The 20,563-nt window shown below is 47.0% G+C and overlaps 1 protein-coding gene across 1 annotated transcript in view; it reads left to right on the top strand.

Moving 5' to 3' along the window:
* lrrk2 (leucine-rich repeat kinase 2) overlaps positions 1–20,563 on the top strand; it is a 121,430-nt gene that overhangs the window by 63,906 nt on the left and 36,961 nt on the right. The window contains exons 17-32 of the mRNA XM_080760851.1: positions 122–364; positions 811–987; positions 3,473–3,743; positions 7,168–7,383; positions 8,906–9,027; positions 9,829–9,898; positions 10,018–10,499; positions 10,745–10,995; positions 11,779–11,927; positions 12,774–12,867; positions 14,436–14,622; positions 16,481–16,662; positions 17,860–18,098; positions 18,759–18,886; positions 19,222–19,443; positions 20,194–20,395. Of these exons, the coding sequence (XP_080616977.1) occupies positions 122–364; positions 811–987; positions 3,473–3,743; positions 7,168–7,383; positions 8,906–9,027; positions 9,829–9,898; positions 10,018–10,499; positions 10,745–10,995; positions 11,779–11,927; positions 12,774–12,867; positions 14,436–14,622; positions 16,481–16,662; positions 17,860–18,098; positions 18,759–18,886; positions 19,222–19,443; positions 20,194–20,395 (3,235 nt within the window). The remainder of the gene's footprint in view (positions 1–121; positions 365–810; positions 988–3,472; positions 3,744–7,167; positions 7,384–8,905; positions 9,028–9,828; positions 9,899–10,017; positions 10,500–10,744; positions 10,996–11,778; positions 11,928–12,773; positions 12,868–14,435; positions 14,623–16,480; positions 16,663–17,859; positions 18,099–18,758; positions 18,887–19,221; positions 19,444–20,193; positions 20,396–20,563) is intronic.

The raw sequence follows: 20,563 nt of genomic DNA, 5'->3' as shown, positions 1-20,563 counted from the left end.
TGTAGGGCTTCCTATAGTGGTAGTGGTAGTGGTAGTGGTAGTGATAGTGGTGTGTTGTCTCCGTAGGGCTTCCTGTAGTGATAGTGATAGTGGTAGTGATATTGGTGTGTTGTCTCCGTAGGGCTTCCAGGTGGCTCTCAGGATGTTGGATGCGTGTTCAGGCGCTGCCGCCGAGCTGCAGAGAGAAGACTTTGACAGGCTGATCTTCACTCAGCTCAGAGAGGACGCTCCTCCGGATCAGAGCAACAGACAGACGGACAGGACAGCAGACAGGACAGCAGACAGGACAGTAGACAGGACAACAGACAGACTGATCTTCACTCAGCTCAGAGAGGACGCTCCTCCGGATCAGAGCAACAACCCGGTGAGTTGGAGCTGCACTAGCTGGAATAACATCTGTGTTACCAAAAACTCTGACAGCGTACAAATCTAATCAATGGGTGCGTGTGTGTGTGTGTGTGTGCGTCTGTGTGTGTGTGTGTGTGTGGGTGTGTGTGTGTGTCTGTGTGTGTGCGTGTGTGTGTGTGTGTGTGTGCGTGTGTGTGTGTGTGTGTGTGTGTGTCTGTGTGTGTGCGTCTGTGTGTGCGTGTGTGTGTGTGTGTGTGTGTGTGTGTGTGTGTGTCTGCTGCCCTGTGTCCGACATGTCAGCTGTACTGTATGTAACGATGCTTTGCCGTCCATGCACGTTGTAACTGGCTGCTCTCCCACTGTCAAACTGCACTGGCAGTGTTTATGTCCTTTGTACAGTAACAAGGTACTTTTCATTATGTGGACATAAATAAACATTTCAAATGTGTGTGTGTTCTACAGCTGCGCAGGTCTGCCTGCCTGGCTCTGTCTAAGATGTGGTCACATGACGATCCCGAGCTGCGCTACAGCATGCTGGAGAAGGCCTGCGAGGACGGAGACCCCCTGGTGGCCGAATGTCTCATTACCATGGGAGCAGACATCAACAGGAAGACCAAGACGGAGTCGCTCATATACCAGGTGACTAGTCCACTGTCCAACTGGTCCACCCATATACCAGGTGACTAGTCCACTGTCCAACTGGTCCACTAGTCCACTGTCCAACTGGTCCACCCATATACCAGGTGACTAGTCCACTGTCCAACTGGTCCACTAGTCCACTGTCCAACTGGTCCACCCATATACCAGGTGACTAGTCCACTGTCCATCTGGCCCACTAGTCCACTGTCCAACTGGTCCACCCATATACCAGGTTACTAGTCCACTGCCCAACTGGTCCACTCATATACCAGGTGACTAGTCCACTGTTCAACTGGTCCACCCATATACCAGGTGACTAGTCCACTGTCCAACTGGTCCACTCATATACCAGGTGACTAGTCCACCGTTCAACTGGTCCACTAGTCCACTGTCCAACTGGTCCACCCATATACCAGGTGACTAGTCCACTGTCCAACTGGTCCACCCATATACCAGGTGACTAGTCCACTGTCCAACTGGTCCACCCATATACCAGGTGACTAGTCCACTGTCCAACTGGTCCACTCATATACCAGGTGACTAGTCCACTGTCCAACTGGTCCACTCATATACCAGGTGACTAGTCCACCGTTCAACTGGTCCACTAGTCCACTGTCCAACTGGTCCACCCATATACCAGGTGACTAGTCCACTGTCCAACTGGTCCACCCATATACCAGGTGACTAGTCCACTGTTCAACTGGTCCACCCATATACCAGGTGACTAGTCCACTGTCCAACTGGTCCACTCATATGCCAGGTGACTAGTCCACTGTCCAACTGGTCCACTAGTCCACTGTTCAACTGGTCCACTCATATACCAGGTGACTAGTCCACTGTCCAACTGGTCCACTAGTCCACTGTTCAACTGGTCCACTCATATACCAGGTGACTAGTCCACTGTCCAACTGGTCCACCCATATAACATGTGACTAGTCCACTGTCCAACTGGTCCACTAGTCCACTGTCCAACTGGTCCACTCATATACCAGGTGACTAGTCCACTGTTCTCATCGGTAGTCCCTGAGCAGGCTCTTCAAAGTGGTAAAAAGGCTATCCATACAAAACACACTATACAAAAACAAGTAAACGTGGTACAGACATGGTATGCAGTGCATAGTGACACCAGTGACAAGGGGAGCTAGCAATAGGTTAATAATAGTTACTGGTTGTCTTTAAGCAATAGGTTAATAATAGTTACTGGTTGTCTTTAAGCCACCTAAATTATTTTGAAGGTCAACTTAGTTGGAGGTCTCTCTTACTTCTAGTCGACTAGTTGATAAGACTTTTTTTTAAGCGTTTTTATTTTATTTGTAGGCCTCAAGATCAGCTAGAATGCTAGATTATATTTTTTCTTTTACATAATAGGTACGTAGTTAAACAACTAGTAAACTAGTTGTGTGTTCTGTCCAGGTGTGTGACCAGAACTAAAGGTGTGTGTTCTGTCCAGGTGTGTGATCAGAACTAAAGGTGTGCGTTCTGTCCAGGTGTGTGACCAGAACTAACGGTGTGTGTTCTGTCCAGGTGTGTGATCAGAACTAAAGGTGTGTGTTCTGTCCAGGTGTGTGATCAGAACTAAAGGTGTGTGTTCTGTCCAGGTGTGTGACCAGAACTAACGGTGTGTGTTCTGTCCAGGTGTGTGATCAGAACTAAAGGTGTGTGTTCTGTCCAGGTGTGTGTTCTGTCCAGGTGTGTGATCAGAACTAAAGGTGTGTGTTCTGTCCAGGTGTGTGATCAGAACTAACGGTGTGTGTTCTGTCCAGGTGTGTGATCAGAACTAAAGGTGTGTGTTCTGTCCAGGTGTGTGATCAGAAGGTGTGTGTTCTGTCCAGGTGTGTGATCAGAACTAAAGGTGTGTGTTCTGTCCAGGTGTGTGATCAGAACTAACGGTGTGTGTTTTGTCCAGGTGTGTGATCAGAACTAAAGGTGTGTGTTCTGTCCAGGTGTGTGATCAGAACTAAAGGTGTGTGTTCTGTCCAGGTGTGTGACCAGAACTAACGGTGTGTGTTCTGTCCAGGTGTGTGATCAGAACTAAAGGTGTGTGTTCTGTCCAGGTGTGTGACCAGAACTAACGGTGTGTGTTCTGTCCAGGTGTGTGATCAGAACTAAAGGTGTGTGTTCTGTCCAGGTGTGTGATCAGAACTAACGGTGTGTGTTCTGTCCAGGTGTGTGATCAGAACTAAAGGTGTGTGTTCTGTCCAGGTGTGTGATCAGAACTAACGGTGTGTGTTCTGTCCAGGTGTGTGATCAGAACTAAAGGTGTGTGTTCTGTCCAGGTGTGTGATCAGAAGGTGTGTGTTCTGTCCAGGTGTGTGATCAGAAGGTGTGTGTTCTGTCCAGGTGTGTGATCAGAAGGTGTGTGTTCTGTCCAGGTGTGTGATCAGAACTAACGGTGTGTGTTCTGTCCAGGTGTGTGATCAGAACTAACGGTGTGTGTGTTCTGTCCAGGTGTGTGATCAGAACTAACGGTGTGTCTTCTGTCCAGGTGTGTGAGAAGGGCGGTCCCTTGGAGCTGGTGGAGCTGCTGCTCAGTAAGGGGGTCCACGAGCAGCACCTCCGCAGCGCCCTGGCGTCCTCGTTGAGGCGCGGCGCCGGGCCCGCCCTGGTCCAGCTGCTCCTGGGCCGTCTGGGCCTGGACCTGAACAACTGGGCCCTCTGCCTGGGGGGCTTCCGCCTGGGCACGCTGGACCCCGCCTGGCTGGGCCCCCTGCTGGCCGACAGGGGACGGTGCCACCACGGTCTGCCCGGCAACAACGGTATGGGAAGATGAGCTCATGTTGCTTTAACACATTCTGACCTGAGATCAGATTCATACGAGGTTTCCACTGGACACACACACTGGTCTGACGAACCCATTCTAAACCGAGATCAGATTTTTTAAAAAAAAAAGTCAGTCGTTCTTTGATTTTTCAAAAATAGCAGACCTACAAGCTCGTAGCGCGCCACTCGGTGGCGCGCTACGAGCTTGTAGATCTGCTATTTTTCAATAGCTAAAGCATAACGTAACGCCAAAACGGGTTCCCGCCCAGAATGGGTTAACACAATGTATTTATATATTATTTTTATTTATATAATGTTGTAATATCTACTGCCTATATGCATAGATACAGTATGCATAAGCAGTGTATATTACAAAATTATATAAATAAAAATAATATATAAATAATATAAATTATTTTAAGTAACCACTTCAAACACAAATATACAAACACACATGCAGTAAAAGTAAACACTAATAGAAAATATGCACTATATTTGAAGCAACCACTTCAAATATATAAGCACGATTTAAAAAAAGCTAAATGTATGTGGGCGTAACTAGCATAAGGCATATAAGCCAAATATGTCTTTTCTGTTTATCATTGATATATTAAGAAGCACATCTCTACAGAGAATCAGTTTTCCCATTGCTATTATTCTTGTTTTTTTCTGTTATTTTTTTTTTCCATTTTATTATTTTAATCATTAATAAGGTGTGCTTAGCCCAGGTGGTGGCGTAACCGTCTGGGCACCCGACTGGTAATCCAGTCGCAGCGTGCCCGCGGGTTCGACTCCCGAGCCCGACACGGCCTTTACTGCATGTCTCCCCCCCCCCCCCCCGTCTCTCCCGTTTCCTGTCAGCCTACTGTCTGTCCCTTCAAAAAAACAATAAAAGGCATAAGCCGAAAAAAAATATCTTAAAAAAAATAATAAATAAGGTGTGCTTAAAAAGCTTCAGCTTCAGCCCAGACCTTTTCAGTCAAACTGTAATTGTGTAAACCCTCGTTCTGAATGTTCGACTGTATCGTAAATGACTGTAAACCCTCGTTCTGAATGTTCGACTGTATCGTAAATGACTGTAAACCCTCGTTCTGAATGTTCGACTGTATCGTAAATGACTGTAAACCCTCGTTCTGAATGTTCGACTGTATCGTAAATGACTGTAAACCCTCGTTCTGAATGTTCGACTGTATCGTAAATGACTGTAAACCCTCGTTCTGAATGTTCGACTGTATCGTAAATGACTGTAAACCCTCGTTCTGAATGTTCGACTGTATCGTAAATGACTGTAAACCCTCGTTCTGAATGTTCGACTGTATCGTAAATGACTGTAAACCCTCGTTCTGAATGTTCGACTGTATCGTAAATGACTGTAAACCCTCGTTCTGAATGTTCGACTGTATCGTAAATGACTGTAAACCCTCGTTCTGAATGTTCGACTGTATCGTAAATGACTGTAAACCCTCGTTCTGAATGTTCGACTGTATCGTAAATGACTGTAAACCCTCGTTCTGAATGTTCGACTGTATCGTAAATGACTGTAAACCCTCGTTCTGAATGTTCGACTGTATCGTAAATGACTGTAAACCCTCGTTCTGAATGTTCGACTGTATCGTAAATGACTGTAAACCCTCGTTCTGAATGTTCGACTGTATCGTAAATGACTGTAAACCCTCGTTCTGAATGTTCGACTGTATCGTAAATGACTGTAAACCCTCGTTCTGAATGTTCGACTGTATCGTAAATGACTGTAAACCCTCGTTCTGAATGTTCGACTGTATCGTAAATGACTGTAAACCCTCGTTCTGAATGTTCGACTGTATCGTAAATGACTGTAAACCCTCGTTCTGAATGTTCGACTGTATCGTAAATGACTGTAAACCCTCGTTCTGAATGTTCGACTGTATCGTAAATGACTGTAAACCCTCGTTCTGAATGTTCGACTGTATCGTAAATGACTGTAAACCCTCGTTCTGAATGTTCGACTGTATCGTAAATGACTGTAAACCCTCGTTCTGAATGTTCGACTGTATCGTAAATGACTGTAAACCCTCGTTCTGAATGTTCGACTGTATCGTAAATGACTGTAAACCCTCGTTCTGAATGTTCGACTGTATCGTAAATGACTGTAAACCCTCGTTCTGAATGTTCGACTGTATCGTAAATGACTGTAAACCCTCGTTCTGAATGTTCGACTGTATCGTAAATGACTGTAAACCCTCGTTCTGAATGTTCGACTGTATCGTAAATGACTGTAAACCCTCGTTCTGAATGTTCGACTGTATCGTAAATGACTGTAAACCCTCGTTCTGAATGTTCGACTGTATCGTAAATGACTGTAAACCCTCGTTCTGAATGTTCGACTGTATCGTAAATGACTGTAAACCCTCGTTCTGAATGTTCGACTGTATCGTAAATGACTGTAAACCCTCGTTCTGAATGTTCGACTGTATCGTAAATGACTGTAAACCCTCGTTCTGAATGTTCGACTGTATCGTAAATGACTGTAAACCCTCGTTCTGAATGTTCGACTGTATCGTAAATGACTGTAAACCCTCGTTCTGAATGTTCGACTGTATCGTAAATGACTGTAAACCCTCGTTCTGAATGTTCGACTGTATCGTAAATGACTGTAAACCCTCGTTCTGAATGTTCGACTGTATCGTAAATGACTGTAAACCCTCGTTCTGAATGTTCGACTGTATCGTAAATGACTGTAAACCCTCGTTCTGAATGTTCGACTGTATCGTAAATGACTGTAAACCCTCGTTCTGAATGTTCGACTGTATCGTAAATGACTGTAAACCCTCGTTCTGAATGTTCGACTGTATCGTAAATGACTGTAAACCCTCGTTCTGAATGTTCGACTGTATCGTAAATGACTGTAAACCCTCGTTCTGAATGTTCGACTGTATCGTAAATGACTGTAAACCCTCGTTCTGAATGTTCGACTGTATCGTAAATGACTGTAAACCCTCGTTCTGAATGTTCGACTGTATCGTAAATGACTGTAAACCCTCGTTCTGAATGTTCGACTGTATCGTAAATGACTGTAAACCCTCGTTCTGAATGTTCGACTGTATCGTAAATGACTGTAAACCCTCGTTCTGAATGTTCGACTGTATCGTAAATGACTGTAAACCCTCGTTCTGAATGTTCGACTGTATCGTAAATGACTGAGATAAATAAACAAACTAACTCACTAACAATCAGCCAATCAGCGCCGGGGTTTTTCTTTACAATTTACAATTTAGGCATTTAGCAGACGCTCTTAATCCAGAGCGACTTACATTAAGCAAGAACAAAATCATGGGAATACATCACATGAAAGCATTTATCATCAAAATAGCAGCTTTCGGGGTTGCCGCGGCACATATGGTTAGATTTTTACTCTGAAAGATATTTTTGTTGTCCTCTAAGGGAAAGGGGCGCGGCTGGCCCGCTACGTGCAGTCCCTCCAGAGGTCAAAGGGCAGCGCGGCGGGGGGTCCAGGGTCCAGGTCCCTCCTGGCGGCTGACCCCTGCCTGACCTCCGGCTACATGTCGGACGAGAGCGACGACTCCAGCTTCAGCTTCGGCTTCGTGTCGTCCACGGACGATGGCCTGTTCCTGCTCCACGACGACCCGGAGAGCGACGGTGAGACTGACCTGAGATCAGATTCATACGAGGTTTCCACTGGACACACACTGGTCTGATTAACCCATTCTGACCTGAGATCAGATTCTAAAAATGTCAGTCGTTCTTCGATTTTTCAAAAAATAGCAGACCTACAAGCTCATAGCGCGCCACTCGGTGGCGCGCTATGAGCTTGTAGATCTGCTATTTTTCACGACATGATGCTAACACCAAAATGGGTTCCCGTTCAGAATGGGTTAACCCATTCAGACCTGAGATCAGATTCATACGAGGTTTCCACTGGGACACACACTGGTCTGGTGATTAACCCATTCTGACCTGAGATCAGATTCATACGAGGTTTCCACTGGGACACACACTGGTCTGGTGATTAACCCATTCTGACCTGAGATCAGATTCATACGAGGTTTCCACTGGACACACACTGGTCTGATGATTAACCCATTCTGACCTGAGATCAGATTCTAAAAATGTCAGTCGTTCTTCGATTTTTCAAAAAAATAGCAGACCTACAAGCTCGTAGCGCGCCACTCTGTGGTGCGCTATGAGCTTGTAGATCTGCTATTTTTCAATAGCTAAAGCACGACATGATGCTTATTATTATTATTATTATTGTTATTAAATATATAGCCTATCCTTCCATTCCGTCTCCCTTTCAGAACAGTGAGAAAGCACTATTGTGTTTGTTGACATTCTAACACCGGTACTTACATGATTGACGTTCGGAGGATCCCCCTCGTTCCCCTGGTAACGCTATGAACGCGCAGCTACGTCAGTGAGGGCTCATTGAGTCAGCGAGGGAGTGGATTGGGATTGGGCCTGAGACTTAAATACTGTGGGCATAATTACAGGGTGTTCTGGAACCTGACCTCTTTAGTTTAGACTCTATGCACCACCTTGTGGTTGGTTTGTGTTATTTCTTCCTCTTGTGTGAATGGTATGTTCCAGTTCATGGTATGGTCCAGTTTAAGTTTGTCAGGGCAAATTGAAAGCAATTTAGTTCATTCCCTCATGGCATATGAGAAGCAAGCATGCAGCAGAGTGTTCTCCACAGCTCTCCAACGTTTGTGTTTTGGTGTAGATATGTCTGTAAGTAAAACTGAATGCAAAACTGTTAAAGAAAATGTTTGAGTTGAGAGAATATTTGTTGTAGCTTAAACTGTTATTAGTGTAGTAGCTCATTTGTTTGTATCTCATGTTTTCATGTTTTCATTTGAGTGTGTTTCTAAAACCCATGTCTTTGTTTGTTTATGTCTTACAAATATCCATAAATCTACAGTAAAGATTACTCTTCCCAAGAAATGTCTTTATTGTTGGAGTTGTACGCTATCTGTCTAGCCCTGCACAGACACGCAAGTGTGAGGACAGAATACAAGGGATAGAATGCAGGTGGTTCAGACACACTCCCACTCAGACTGTGACACTTACCTTTGCAGGAAGTGACTCTCTGCCTCTCACCTTGTCTCCCTGTGACTGTAGGAAGTGACTCTCTGCCTCTCACCTTGTCTCCCCGTGACTGTAGGAAGTGACTCTCTGCCTCTCACCTTGTCTCCCGTGGCCCACAACAATTCGGCGGAGGAGTTGAGGACAGGATCTCACAAGAGGAAGCCGGGAGGAGGACGTCGCCGGCACGCCAGCGCCGAGGTGTGTGAGAGACTTCCCTTCGTATCCGCCGTGGTCGTTGTTTTCGGCAGCACATTTAGATTTTAGTTTTTTTTTTAGTCTTTGGAATGAAACTTAATTTAGTTTTTGCTTTTATCTGAAATGTTTTAGTGTTAGTCTAGTTTTAGTCGACAAAAATATTGTGCGATTTTGGTCGACTGAATCCACTGTTGTTGTTTTGTCAACAGAAATGCATTTTTGCGGGCCTTGATGGTCTTGATCTTAACCCATTCTGACCTGAGATCAGATTCATACGAGGTTTCCACGGGACACACACTGGTCTGTTTAACCCATTCTGACCTGAGATCAGATTCTAAAAATGTCAGTCGTTCTTTGATTTTTCAAAAATAGCAGACCTACAAGCTCGTAGCGCGCCACTCGGTGGCGCGCTATGAGCTTGTAGATCTGCTATTTTTCAATAGCTAAAGCATAACATGATGCTAACACCAAAAGGGGTTCCCGGTCAGAATGGGTTAATGGCAGATTTTACACATGCTTAAAATAGCAGATCTACAAGCTCACAACGTGTCGCAGCGCAACGTGTTGTGTGCTTGTAGATCTGCTATTTCCAGAACGTGACAACCCGAGTGCAACCGAGCATGAAATGATCTCTTCTCCTCTAGTCGCTTCCTAACATTTTAATCTAGTTTTTTGTTGTTGATGAAATTGTCAATGTATTTTAGTTCATAGTTTTACTCATCAACTTATATTTATTAACCAATTAGGACCTGAGGCCGATACTAAACACAAATGGCTTCAAAATCCTAAAATATGTTGTTCCAGGGAACCCCTGATCTGGAACCTAATGAGCCTCTCCAGAGGAGGCAGGGCAGGACCGGCTCTAACCACAAAGGTACGTACATATATCTGTACACAACGTTTGACATACAAATGTAGACCATTTAGCTGTCGTCTGCAGATGCTGCTGGTACCTGACATTTGCATAATGTCATGTACTATCTCCCTCCTCAGGTGTCTACTCCCCGGGGGCCCTGAGTCCTGGGGTCCTGAGTCCCGGGGTCCTGAGTCCTGGGGTCCTGAGTCCTGGGGCCCTGAGTCCTGGGGTCCTGAGTCCCGGGGTCCTGAGTCCCGGGGTCCTGAGTCCTGGGGTCCTGAGTCCTGGGGCCCTGAGTCCTGGGGTCCTGAGTCCTGGGGCCCTGAGTCCTGGGGTCCTGAGTCCTGGGGTCCTGAGTCCTGGGGTCCTGAGTCCTCCTGGGGTCCTGAGTCCTGGGGTCCTGAGTCCCGGGGGGGAGACGTCCACCTCCTCCTCCTCCTCCTCCTCGGGGGGCGGGGCTGACCGGGAGAGGATCCGCCTCCTGGACCTGTCGGGTAACGAGCTGGACTCTCTGGGCGGTCTGATGGACCGGGGCTCCGTCCAGCAGAACCTGGAGCACCTGCACCGTCTGGACCTGAGCAGCAACAACCTGAAGGACTTCCCCTCTGACCTCTGTCAGGTAGGATGACCCCTGACCTCTGACCTCTGTCAGGTAGTATGACCCCTCACCTCTGACCTCTGTCAGGTAGGATGACACCTGACCTCTGACCTCTGTCAGGTAGTATGACCCCTCACCTCTGACCTCTGTCAGGTAGTATGACCCCTGACCTCTGACCTCTGTCAGGTAGGATGACCCCTGACAGATTAAGAGCTGGATTAAGAGCGTCTGCTAAATGCCTACATTGTAAATTGTATAATTCTCAGAGCTTCAAGAGTTTGACCCGGCTGGACCTCCAGGGCAACGCCCTGCAGTCGCTGCCCTCCGAGCTGCTGTCGCTGCCCTCTCTGAGCACGCTCAACGTGTCGCGCAACGCCGTGGGCCCGCGGCTGACCCTCGACCCCGCCGTGTGCTGCCCCTCCCTCCGGCAGCTCAACCTGTCCTTCAACCACATCACCAGCTTCCCTCACCAGCTGGGCAGCGCCATGAACGCCCTGGAGGAGCTGTCCATGGAAGGGTAGGAGGTTTGGAAATGTAGTTGTTCACTGGGGGAGCTCTCCATGGAAGGGTAGGATGCTGGGAAATGTAGTTGTTCACTGGGGGAGCTCTCCATGGAAGGGTAGGAGGCTGGGAAATGTAGTTGTTCACTGGAGGAGCTCTCCATGGGAGGGTAGGATGCTGGGAAATGTAGTTGTAGCGGTCCATGGAAGGGTAGGATGCTGGGAAATGTAGTTGTATCGGTCCATGGAAGGGTAGGAGGCTGGGAAATGTAGTTGGAGCTGTGCATGGGAGGGTAGGATGCTGGGAAATGTAGTTGTAGCTGTGCATGGAAGGGTAGGATGCTGGGAAATGTAGTTCTAGCTGTGCATGGAAGGATAGGATGCTGGGAAATGTAGTTGTAGCTGTCCATGGAATGGTAGGATGCTGGGAAATGTAGTTATAACTGTCCATGGAGCAAATTATAAAGTTAGTCTCTTTGCTAATCGGTGAATTCCAAATAAATGGTGACGACGTTTGTGCGTCTCTGTGTTCAGTAACAGAATGACGGAGCTGTGTGCTCTCCTGTGTTCAGTAACAGAATGACGGAGCTGTGTGCTCTCCTGTGTTCAGTAACAGAATGACGGAGCTGTGTGCTCTCCTGTGTTCAGCAACAGAATGACGGAGCTGTGTGCTCTCCTGTGTTCAGCAACAGAATGACGGAGCTGTGTGCTCTCCTGTGTTCAGTAACAGAATGACGGAGCTGTGTGCTCTCCTGTGTTCAGTAACAGAATGACGGAGCTGTGTGCTCTCCTGTGTTCAGCAACAGAATGACGGAGCTGTGTGCTCTCCTGTGTCTGCCGGAGATGAAGACGCTCGACGTGAGTCGTAACGACGTGCAGAACATCTCCCCGGACTTTCTGACCGGCTGTCCCAAACTGGAGACCTTCAATGCCTCCGCCAACAGACTGGGTAAGCACGGGTTCGAGTTCTCAGTCAAACTGGAGACCTTCAACGCCTCCGCCAACAGACTGGGTAAGCACGGGTTCGAGTTCTCAGTCAAACTGGAGACCTTCAACGCCTCCGCCAACAGACTGGGTAAGCACGGGTTCGAGTTCTCAGTCAAACTGGAGACCTTCAACGCCTCCGCCAACAGACTGGGTAAGCACGGGTTCGCGTTCTCAGTCAAACTGGAGACCTTCAACGCCTCCGCCAACAGACTGGGTAAGCACGGGTTCGAGTTCTCAGTCAAACTGGAGACCTTCAACGCCTCCGCCAACAGACTGGGTAAGCACGGGTTCGAGTTCTCAGTCAAACTGGAGACCTTCAACGCCTCCGCCAACAGACTGGGTAAGCACGGGTTCGAGTTCTCAGTCAAACTGGAGACCTTCAACGCCTCCGCCAACAGACTGGGTAAGCACGGGTTCGAGTTCTCAGCCGACACGTCTGATCTCAGTCATTTGGATTCCATAGAAGCCTTCCGTGAAAGCATGTGCTGTGCGCCGAAAATAGCCGATAGCTCGTAGCTCGAGCTACGAGCTTGGAGAGGAAAAAGTATTTGAAGTGATCAAACTAGGATTAGGAATCCAAGTTTAGAAGCATCTTCCAGAAACATGAATGGTCTCATAATTGTCATAAAAGCTCTTTAATAATGCCTCCAATCTGTGATTGAACAGCAGCATATTGTTGCTGCTGTTCAATCACAGATTGGAGGCATTATTAGGTTTTAGAGAAATATGTCCTATGTCTCCTAGGCTCCCTGTCCTAACTGTCCTATGTCTCCTAGGCTCCCTGTCCTAACTGTCCTATGTCTCCTAGGCTCCCTGTCCTATCTGCCGTCCAAGGTAGCAACAGTGAAACTGGCCTGCAACTCTTTCACCTCCATCCCTCAGGCTGTTCTGGATCTAGTGAAGTAAGTATTATTGTATTATAGTATTATAGTAGTATTAGGTTTAGGTTTTAGGTTTATTTATTTAGCATAAAGTACAAAAAATAGACAATAACATATCAAAGAAACAAAAATACAATGCAAGGAAAGGAAGAAGCCAGAAGGCTTATAATGGAATCCTTTCCTGAAGGAAGAGGTCATTGGTTTAAACAGATTAAAAGTTCATAAAGAACAGTACATAAATCTACAAGTTGGCAAAGGGGGGGCAGCTGTGCAGTAAAGAAAATAAAAACACAGACTGCACAGAAAACAGAAATAAACAATACAACAACAAACACACAAAAGAAAATATAACGCATCAAAGTAAAACATGTAATCTACAGAGAGGGAAAAATAAGATATTTCTTTAGATGTTTTTTGAATATTGGCAGTATTATAGTAGTATAGTACTTCAGGCTGAGGTCAGGATCTAGTCTAGTCTGAAGTAAGTATTGGGTGGTTTTGTAAAACAAACGGAACGTGGGGCTACATTCTGGGTACCAAGAGTTCTGGAACTGTTCGGTAGCAAAGAATCACCCACGTTGTGTTGTTATTACAAATAAAATCATATGAGCCATTCCTTGCACTTGCAAATTGACCACACGTTCCCCTTAAATCTTCTCCCTTCTGGCTCCAAAACTGTGGAATGCACTTCCCGTTGCAGTCAGAACTGCAGCATCACTCCCAATCTTCCGCCGTAGTCTGAAAACCCACCTTTTCAGACTCCATCATGGCCCGTAGCACTTACCCCACCCCCTTAGATAGCACTTTATGTAGATTTAGATAGCATTTGATACAGACTTATAGCATGTTATGTAGATAGCAATTTTTTTGCATTGTACGTAGTCATAGTACATATGTATAGCATAGTATAGTATATATGTATAGTTTATATGTATAGTGTCATCATATAGATATCCCACTGTTACGTTCTTAGCTTATGCATGTTTCATGATAAGTGCTTTTTATATATGTGATGTATTCCCATGCTTTTTTGTTCTTGCTTAATAGAGAATTCCATACTAAAAGGCTTTCTTACCTTTCTTTGTAGTTGTTACGTCCCCACCAAAGAGGTCCAGGTGTTATTTTGTGCAAAAGCTCCTTATTGGCTATTTCCCCTACCATAAGCCCTACATGAATTGCATTGAATTGAATGGGGCTATGGGGTGTTGTGCTAATTCGCTTATTTTCATCGCTCAAAATTATAATTTATTTGTATTTATCCTCTCTTCATAATGTAAATAATATCCCAAGCCGCACACTTTACTACTTATTTCGATGGAAATAAGCGAATTAGCATAACACCCCGTAGCCCCCATTAAATTCCCATTCAATGCAATGCAATTCATTGAGGTCTTGTGGTAGGGGAAATAGCCAATAAGGAGTTTTTGGCACAAAATAACACATGGACCTCTTTGGTGGGGACGTAACGACTACAAAGAAAGGTAAGAAAGCATTCTAGCATGGAATTCTCCTTTAATGTAAGTCGCTCTGGATTAAGAGCGTCTGATGAATGCCTAAATTGCCTAACCTTCTGCCCGTCGTTGGTTCAGTTTGCGTTCGGTGGACATGAGGACCAACGGCATCGCGGTGCTGCCGGGCCCCGCCTCCTGGGCCTCGGTGAACCTGCGTGAGCTGGTCTTCACGCAGAACGCCGTGGCGGCTCTGGACCTGAGCGGGCCCGTCTACAGGTGGGCCCGGCTGGAGAAGCTCCACCTCAGTGACAACAAGCTCTCCGAGGTACAGTAGTGTGTACAGGTCTGGCTCACTGTACTGTGTGTACACTTACTGTAATATTCACTTACTGTGTGTACACTTACTGTAATATTCACTTACTGTGTGTACACTTACTGTAATATTCACTTACTGTGTGTACACTTACTGTAATATTCACTTACTGTGTGTACACTTACTGTAATATTCACTTACTGTGTGTACACTTACTGTAATGTTCACTTACTGTGTGTACACTTACTGTAATATTCACTTACTGTAATATTCACTTACTGTATGTACACTTACTGTAATATTCACTTACTGTGTGTACACTTACTGTAATGTTCACTTACTGTGTGTACACTTACTGTAATGTTCACTTACTGTGTGTACACTTACTGTAATGTTCACTTACTGTGTGTACACTTACTGTAATGTTCACTTACTGTGTGTACACTTACTGTAATGTTCACTTACTGTGTGTACACTTACTGTAATGTTCACTTACTGTGTGTACACTTACTGTAATGTTCACTTACTGTGTGTACACTTACTGTAATATTCACTTACTGTGTGTACACTTACTGTAATGTTCATTTACTGTGTGTACACTTACTGTAATGTTCACTTACTGTGTGTACACTTACTGTAATGTTCACTTACTGTGTGTACACTTACTGTAATGTTCACTTACTGTGTGTACACTTACTGTAATGTTCACTTACTGTGTGTACACTTACTGTAATGTTCACTTACTGTGTGTACACTTACTGTAATATTCACTTACTGTGTGTACACTTACTGTAATATTCACTTACTGTGTGTACACTTACTGTAATGTTCACTTACTGTGTGTACACTTACTGTAATGTTCACTTACTGTGTGTACACTTACTGTAATGTTCACTTACTGTGTGTACACTTACTGTAATATTCACTTACTGTGTGTACACTTACTGTAATATTCACTTACTGTGTGTACACTTACTGTAATGTTCACTTACTGTGTGTACACTTACTGTAATGTTCACTTACTGTGTGTACACTTACTGTAATATTCACTTACTGTGTGTACACTTACTGTAATATTCACTTACTGTATGTTCACTTACTGTAATATTCACTTACTGTGTGTACACTTACTGTAATATTCACTTACTGTAATATTCACTTACTGTGTGTTCACTTACTGTAATATTCACATTACTGTATGTACACTTACTGTAATATTCACTTACTGTGTGTACACTTACTGTAATATTAACTTACTGTGTGTACACTTACTGTAATATTCACATTACTGTATGTACATTTACTGTAATATTCACTTACTGTATGTACACTTACTGTAATATGCACTTACTGTATGTACACTTACTGTAATATTACTGTATGTAATATTACTGTATGTACACTTTTGGTGGTTCAACCCATTCTGACCTGAGATCAGATTCTATAAAAATGTTCTTCTACATCCTGACAGTTTTCTGAAAAAAGCTATGTTTCTGTGTGTCAGTCGTTCTTCGATTTCTTTCAAAAATAGCAGACCTACAAGCTTGTAGCTTGTAGATCTGCTATTTTTCAATAGCTAAAGCTATAGCATAATGCTAACACCAAAAAGTGGTTCCCGCCCCAAAATGGGTTAATGGGTTAATGGTTAATGGGTTGTCCCCTTGTGTTGTCCTTCAGATTCCTCCTCAGATCAGCGTCCTCCAGGAGTTGGCGTCCAACCCCTTTTGGCGTTAGCATCATGTCATGCTTTAGCTATTTTTGAAAAATCGAAGAACGACTGACATAGAAACATAGCTTAGTCAGGATGTAGAAGACATTTATATAATCTGATCTCAGGTCAGAATGGGTTAATAATAGTGTTGTCCTTCAGATTCCTCCTCAGATCGGCCTCCTCCAGGAGCTGACCTCTCTGGACGTCAGCCGCAACGCCGCCCTGCGCTCCTTCCCCGACGAGATGGGGAGGCTGGCCCGCCTCTGGGACCTCCCCCTGGAGGGGCTCCGCCTCCAGCTGGACCTCAAGCACATCGGCAGCAAGACCAAAGACATCGTGCGGTCAGTCACAGTCCAGTGTTGTTTTTGTCAGTTCCTGCAGAAGAAGGCCGTTCCCTACACCAGACTAAAGATGTTCTCCTGTAGGTTCCTCCAGAAGGCCGTTCCCTACACCAGACTAAAGATGTTCTCCTGTAGGTTCCTCCAGAAGGCCCTTCCCTACACCAGACTAAAGATGTTCTCCTGTAGGTTCCTCCAGAAGGCCCTTCCCTACACCAGACAAAAGATGTTCTCCTGTAGGTTCCTCCAGAAGGCCGTTCCCTACACCAGACTAAAGATGTTCTCCTCCTGTAGGTTCCTCCAGAAGGCCGTTCCCTACACCAGACTAAAGATGTTCTCCTCCTGTAGGTTCCTCCAGAAGGCCGTTCCCTACACCAGACTAAAGATGTTCTCCTCCTGTAGGTTCCTCCAGAAGGCCCTTCCCTACACCAGACTAAAGATGTTCTCCTCCTGTAGGTTCCTCCAGAAGGCCCTTCCCTACACCAGACTAAAGATGTTCTCCTGTAGGTTCCTCCAGAAGGCCGTTCCCTACACCAGACTAAAGATGTTCTCCTGTAGGTTCCTCCAGAAGGCCCTTCCCTACACCAGACTAAAGATGTTCTCCTCCTGTAGGTTCCTCCAGAAGGCCCTTCCCTACACCAGACTAAAGATGTTCTCCTGTAGGTTCCTCCAGAAGGCCGTTCCCTACACCAGACTAAAGATGTTCTCCTGTAGGTTCCTCCAGAAGGCCCTTCCCTACACCAGACTAAAGATGTTCTCCTGTAGGTTCCTCCAGAAGGCCGTTCCCTACACCAGACTAAAGATGTTCTCCTCCTGTAGGTTCCTCCAGAAGGCCCTTCCCTACACCAGACTAAAGATGTTCTCCTCTAGGTTCCTCCAGCAGCGTCTGAAGAAGGCCGTTCCCTACACCAGACTAAAGATGTTCTCCTCCTCTAGGTTCCTCCAGCAGCGTCTGAAGAAGGCCGTTCCCTACACCAGACTAAAGATGTTCTCCTCCTCTAGGTTCCTCCAGCAGCGTCTGAAGAAGGCCGTTCCCTACACCAGACTAAAGATGTTCTCCTCCTGTAGGTTCCTCCAGCAGCGTCTGAAGAAGGCCGTTCCCTACACCAGACTAAAGATGTTCTCCTCCTCTAGGTTCCTCCAGCAGCGTCTGAAGAAGGCCGTTCCCTACACCAGACTAAAGATGTTCTCCTCCTCTAGGTTCCTCCAGCAGCGTCTGAAGAAGGCCGTTCCCTACACCCGGATGAAGCTCATTGTGGTGGGCAACGCGGGCAGCGGTAAGAGCACGTTGCTCCAGCAGCTGATGAAGAGGAAGCGGACCCAGTGGTACGGACCGTACAGCGCCGAGCGGGGCGGAGCCGCCGTGGGCATCGACGTCCGAGACTGGACCATCAGGGAGAAGGACCGGAGGAGCACGCTCAACGTCTGGGACTTCTCAGGTGCGTCCGACGTCTGCTGGGGTAGACTGCTGGGGTAGACTACTGGGGTAGACTGCTGGGGTAGACTACTGGGGTAGACTGCTGGGGTAGACTGCTGGGGTAGACTACTGGGGTAGACTGCTGGGGTAGACTACTGGGGTAGACTACTGGGGTAGACTACTGGGGTAGACTGCTGTACCAGTACTTTTACTGGTTATATAACTTAAGTACTTTCCTTCTTCAGCGATCCTAGACATTCGCACTGCTGTCCACTTCCTCGTTTACGGCCGACTAAACTGTCGCACTGTGCGTGCGTGCGTGCGTGCATGTGTGCGTGCGTGCTTGTGTGTGCGTGCGTGTGTGCGTGCGTGTGTGCGTGCGTGTGTGCGTGTGTGTGTGTGTGTGTGCACATGCTCAGGAGTATACTATGTGTTGCATGTGGCTGCACTAGTTTGTGCTGCACTACACTGCCATCTGCTGGCCACACCACAGCTGTAATGAATGCAGTTTGATAATGATTTGATTTGTTGTAGATCTGCTATTTTAGAAAAATCGAAGAACGACTGACATAGAAACATAGCTTTTTCAGAAGACTGTCAGGATGTAGAAGACATTTTTAGAATCCGATCTCAGAATGGGTTAATATTATTATTATTATTAATTATCCTACTGTGTGTCCAGGTGGGGAGGAGTTCCGTGGCTCCCACCCTCACTTCCTGTCCCCCAGAGCGTTGTACCTGGTGGTGTATGACCTCAGCAAAGGAGCCAGCCAGGTCGACGCCCTGAAACCATGGCTGTTCAACATCAAGGTGAGACCGATCAGCCAACAAAAGCTGCCCCACTGTGCCCCTCCTCCTAATGGGGGCCCACAGTGTGGTAACTCTGTCTTCCTCTATGTGGTGCCCTAGGCGGCGGCCCCACTGTGCCCCCTCCTCCTAGTGGGGGCCCACAGTGTGGTAACTCTGTCTTCCTCTATGTGCTGCCCTAGGCGGCGGCCCCACTGTGCCCCTCCTCCTAATGGGGGCCCACAGTGTGGTAACTCTGTCTCCCTGTATGTGCTGCCCTAGGCGGTGGCCCCTCTGTGCCCCGTCCTAGTGGGGGCCCACAGTGTGGTAACTCTGTCTTCCTCTATGTGGTGCCCTAGGCGGCGGCCCCTCTGTGCCCCGTGCTGCTGGTGGGGACCCACAGTGACGTGGCTGAGGAGCCCCAGCTCCAGGCGTGTGTCTCCAGGATCAGAGGCGAGCTGCTCAACCACCAGGCCTTCCCCGCCATCCGAGACTACCACGCGGTGGACGCCACGGACGACTCCAACGACACGCTGGCCCGGCTGCGCAAGAGCATCGCCCGGGAGGTCACCGCCTTCAAGGTGAGGTCACCGCCTTCAAGGTGAGGTCACTCACCGCCTTCAAGGTGAGGTCACCGCCTTCAGGGTGAGGTCACCGCCTTCAGGGTGAGGTCACCTCTGTCAAGGTGAGGTCACCACCTTCAGGGGGAGGTCACCTCTGTCAAGGTGAGGTCACCACCTTCAGGGTGAGGTCACCGCCTTCAAGGTGAGGTCACCGCCTTCAAGGTGAGGTCACCGCCTTCAAGGTGAGGTCACTCACCGCCCTCAAGGTGAGGTCACCGCCTTCAAGGTGAGGTCACCTCCGTCAAGGTGAGGTCACCACCTTCAAGGTGAGGTCACTCACCGCCTTAAATGTGAGGTCACCGCCTTCAAGGTGAGGTTTTTTTTTTTAGTCTTAGTTCTTGTCATATAGCTTAGTTTCCATTAGTTTTCGTCAGTGAAAAAAATGTGGAACGCCCTACCAACAGTCATTAAGACATGCAAATCCCTACGAGCTTGTAGGTCTGCTATTTTTGAAAAATCGAAGAACGACTGACATTTTTTTTAAATCTGATCTCAGGTCAGAATGGGTTAATCAGACCAGTGTGTGTGTCCAGTGTAAACCTCGTATGAATCTGATCTCAGGTCAGAATGGGTTAGTAAATACTTCAATCAATCAATAAATCCCTGCGTTCCAGATCCAGGGTCAGGCTGTGATGGGACCGCTGGTCCCAGACCAGTGACCCATCACAGCATCAACCTCTTCCTTCCGCTCTGCTCTGTGTCCAACAGATCCAGGGTCAGGCGGTGATGGGCCAGCTGGTCCCAGACAGCTACGTGGAGCTGGAGCGTCGGGTCCTCCAGGAGAGAGCCAGGGTTCCTCCAGACTTCCCGGTCCTCAACCACCTCCAGATGCTGCAGCTGGTGGAGGACAGCCAGCTGCAGCTGGACCGGGAGGAGCTCCCGCACGCCGTGCACTTCCTCAGCGAAGCCGGTGAGACTTTAGCCCCATTCTGACCTGAGATCAGATTCTAAAACATGTCTCTCTACATCCTGACGGTTTTCCATTCTGACCTGAGATCAGATTCTAAAACATGTCTTCTACATCCTGACGGTTTTCCATTCTGACCTGAGATCAGATTCTAAAACATGTCTCTCTACA

The sequence above is a fragment of the Protomyctophum bolini genome (assembly GCF_963924005.1).
Source record: "Protomyctophum bolini genome assembly, chromosome: 4".
NCBI classification, from domain to species: Eukaryota; Metazoa; Chordata; class Actinopteri; order Myctophiformes; family Myctophidae; genus Protomyctophum; species Protomyctophum bolini.
Note: the sequence above shows the minus strand (reverse complement) of the source record. Positions and strands in the feature narration are given on the sequence as shown.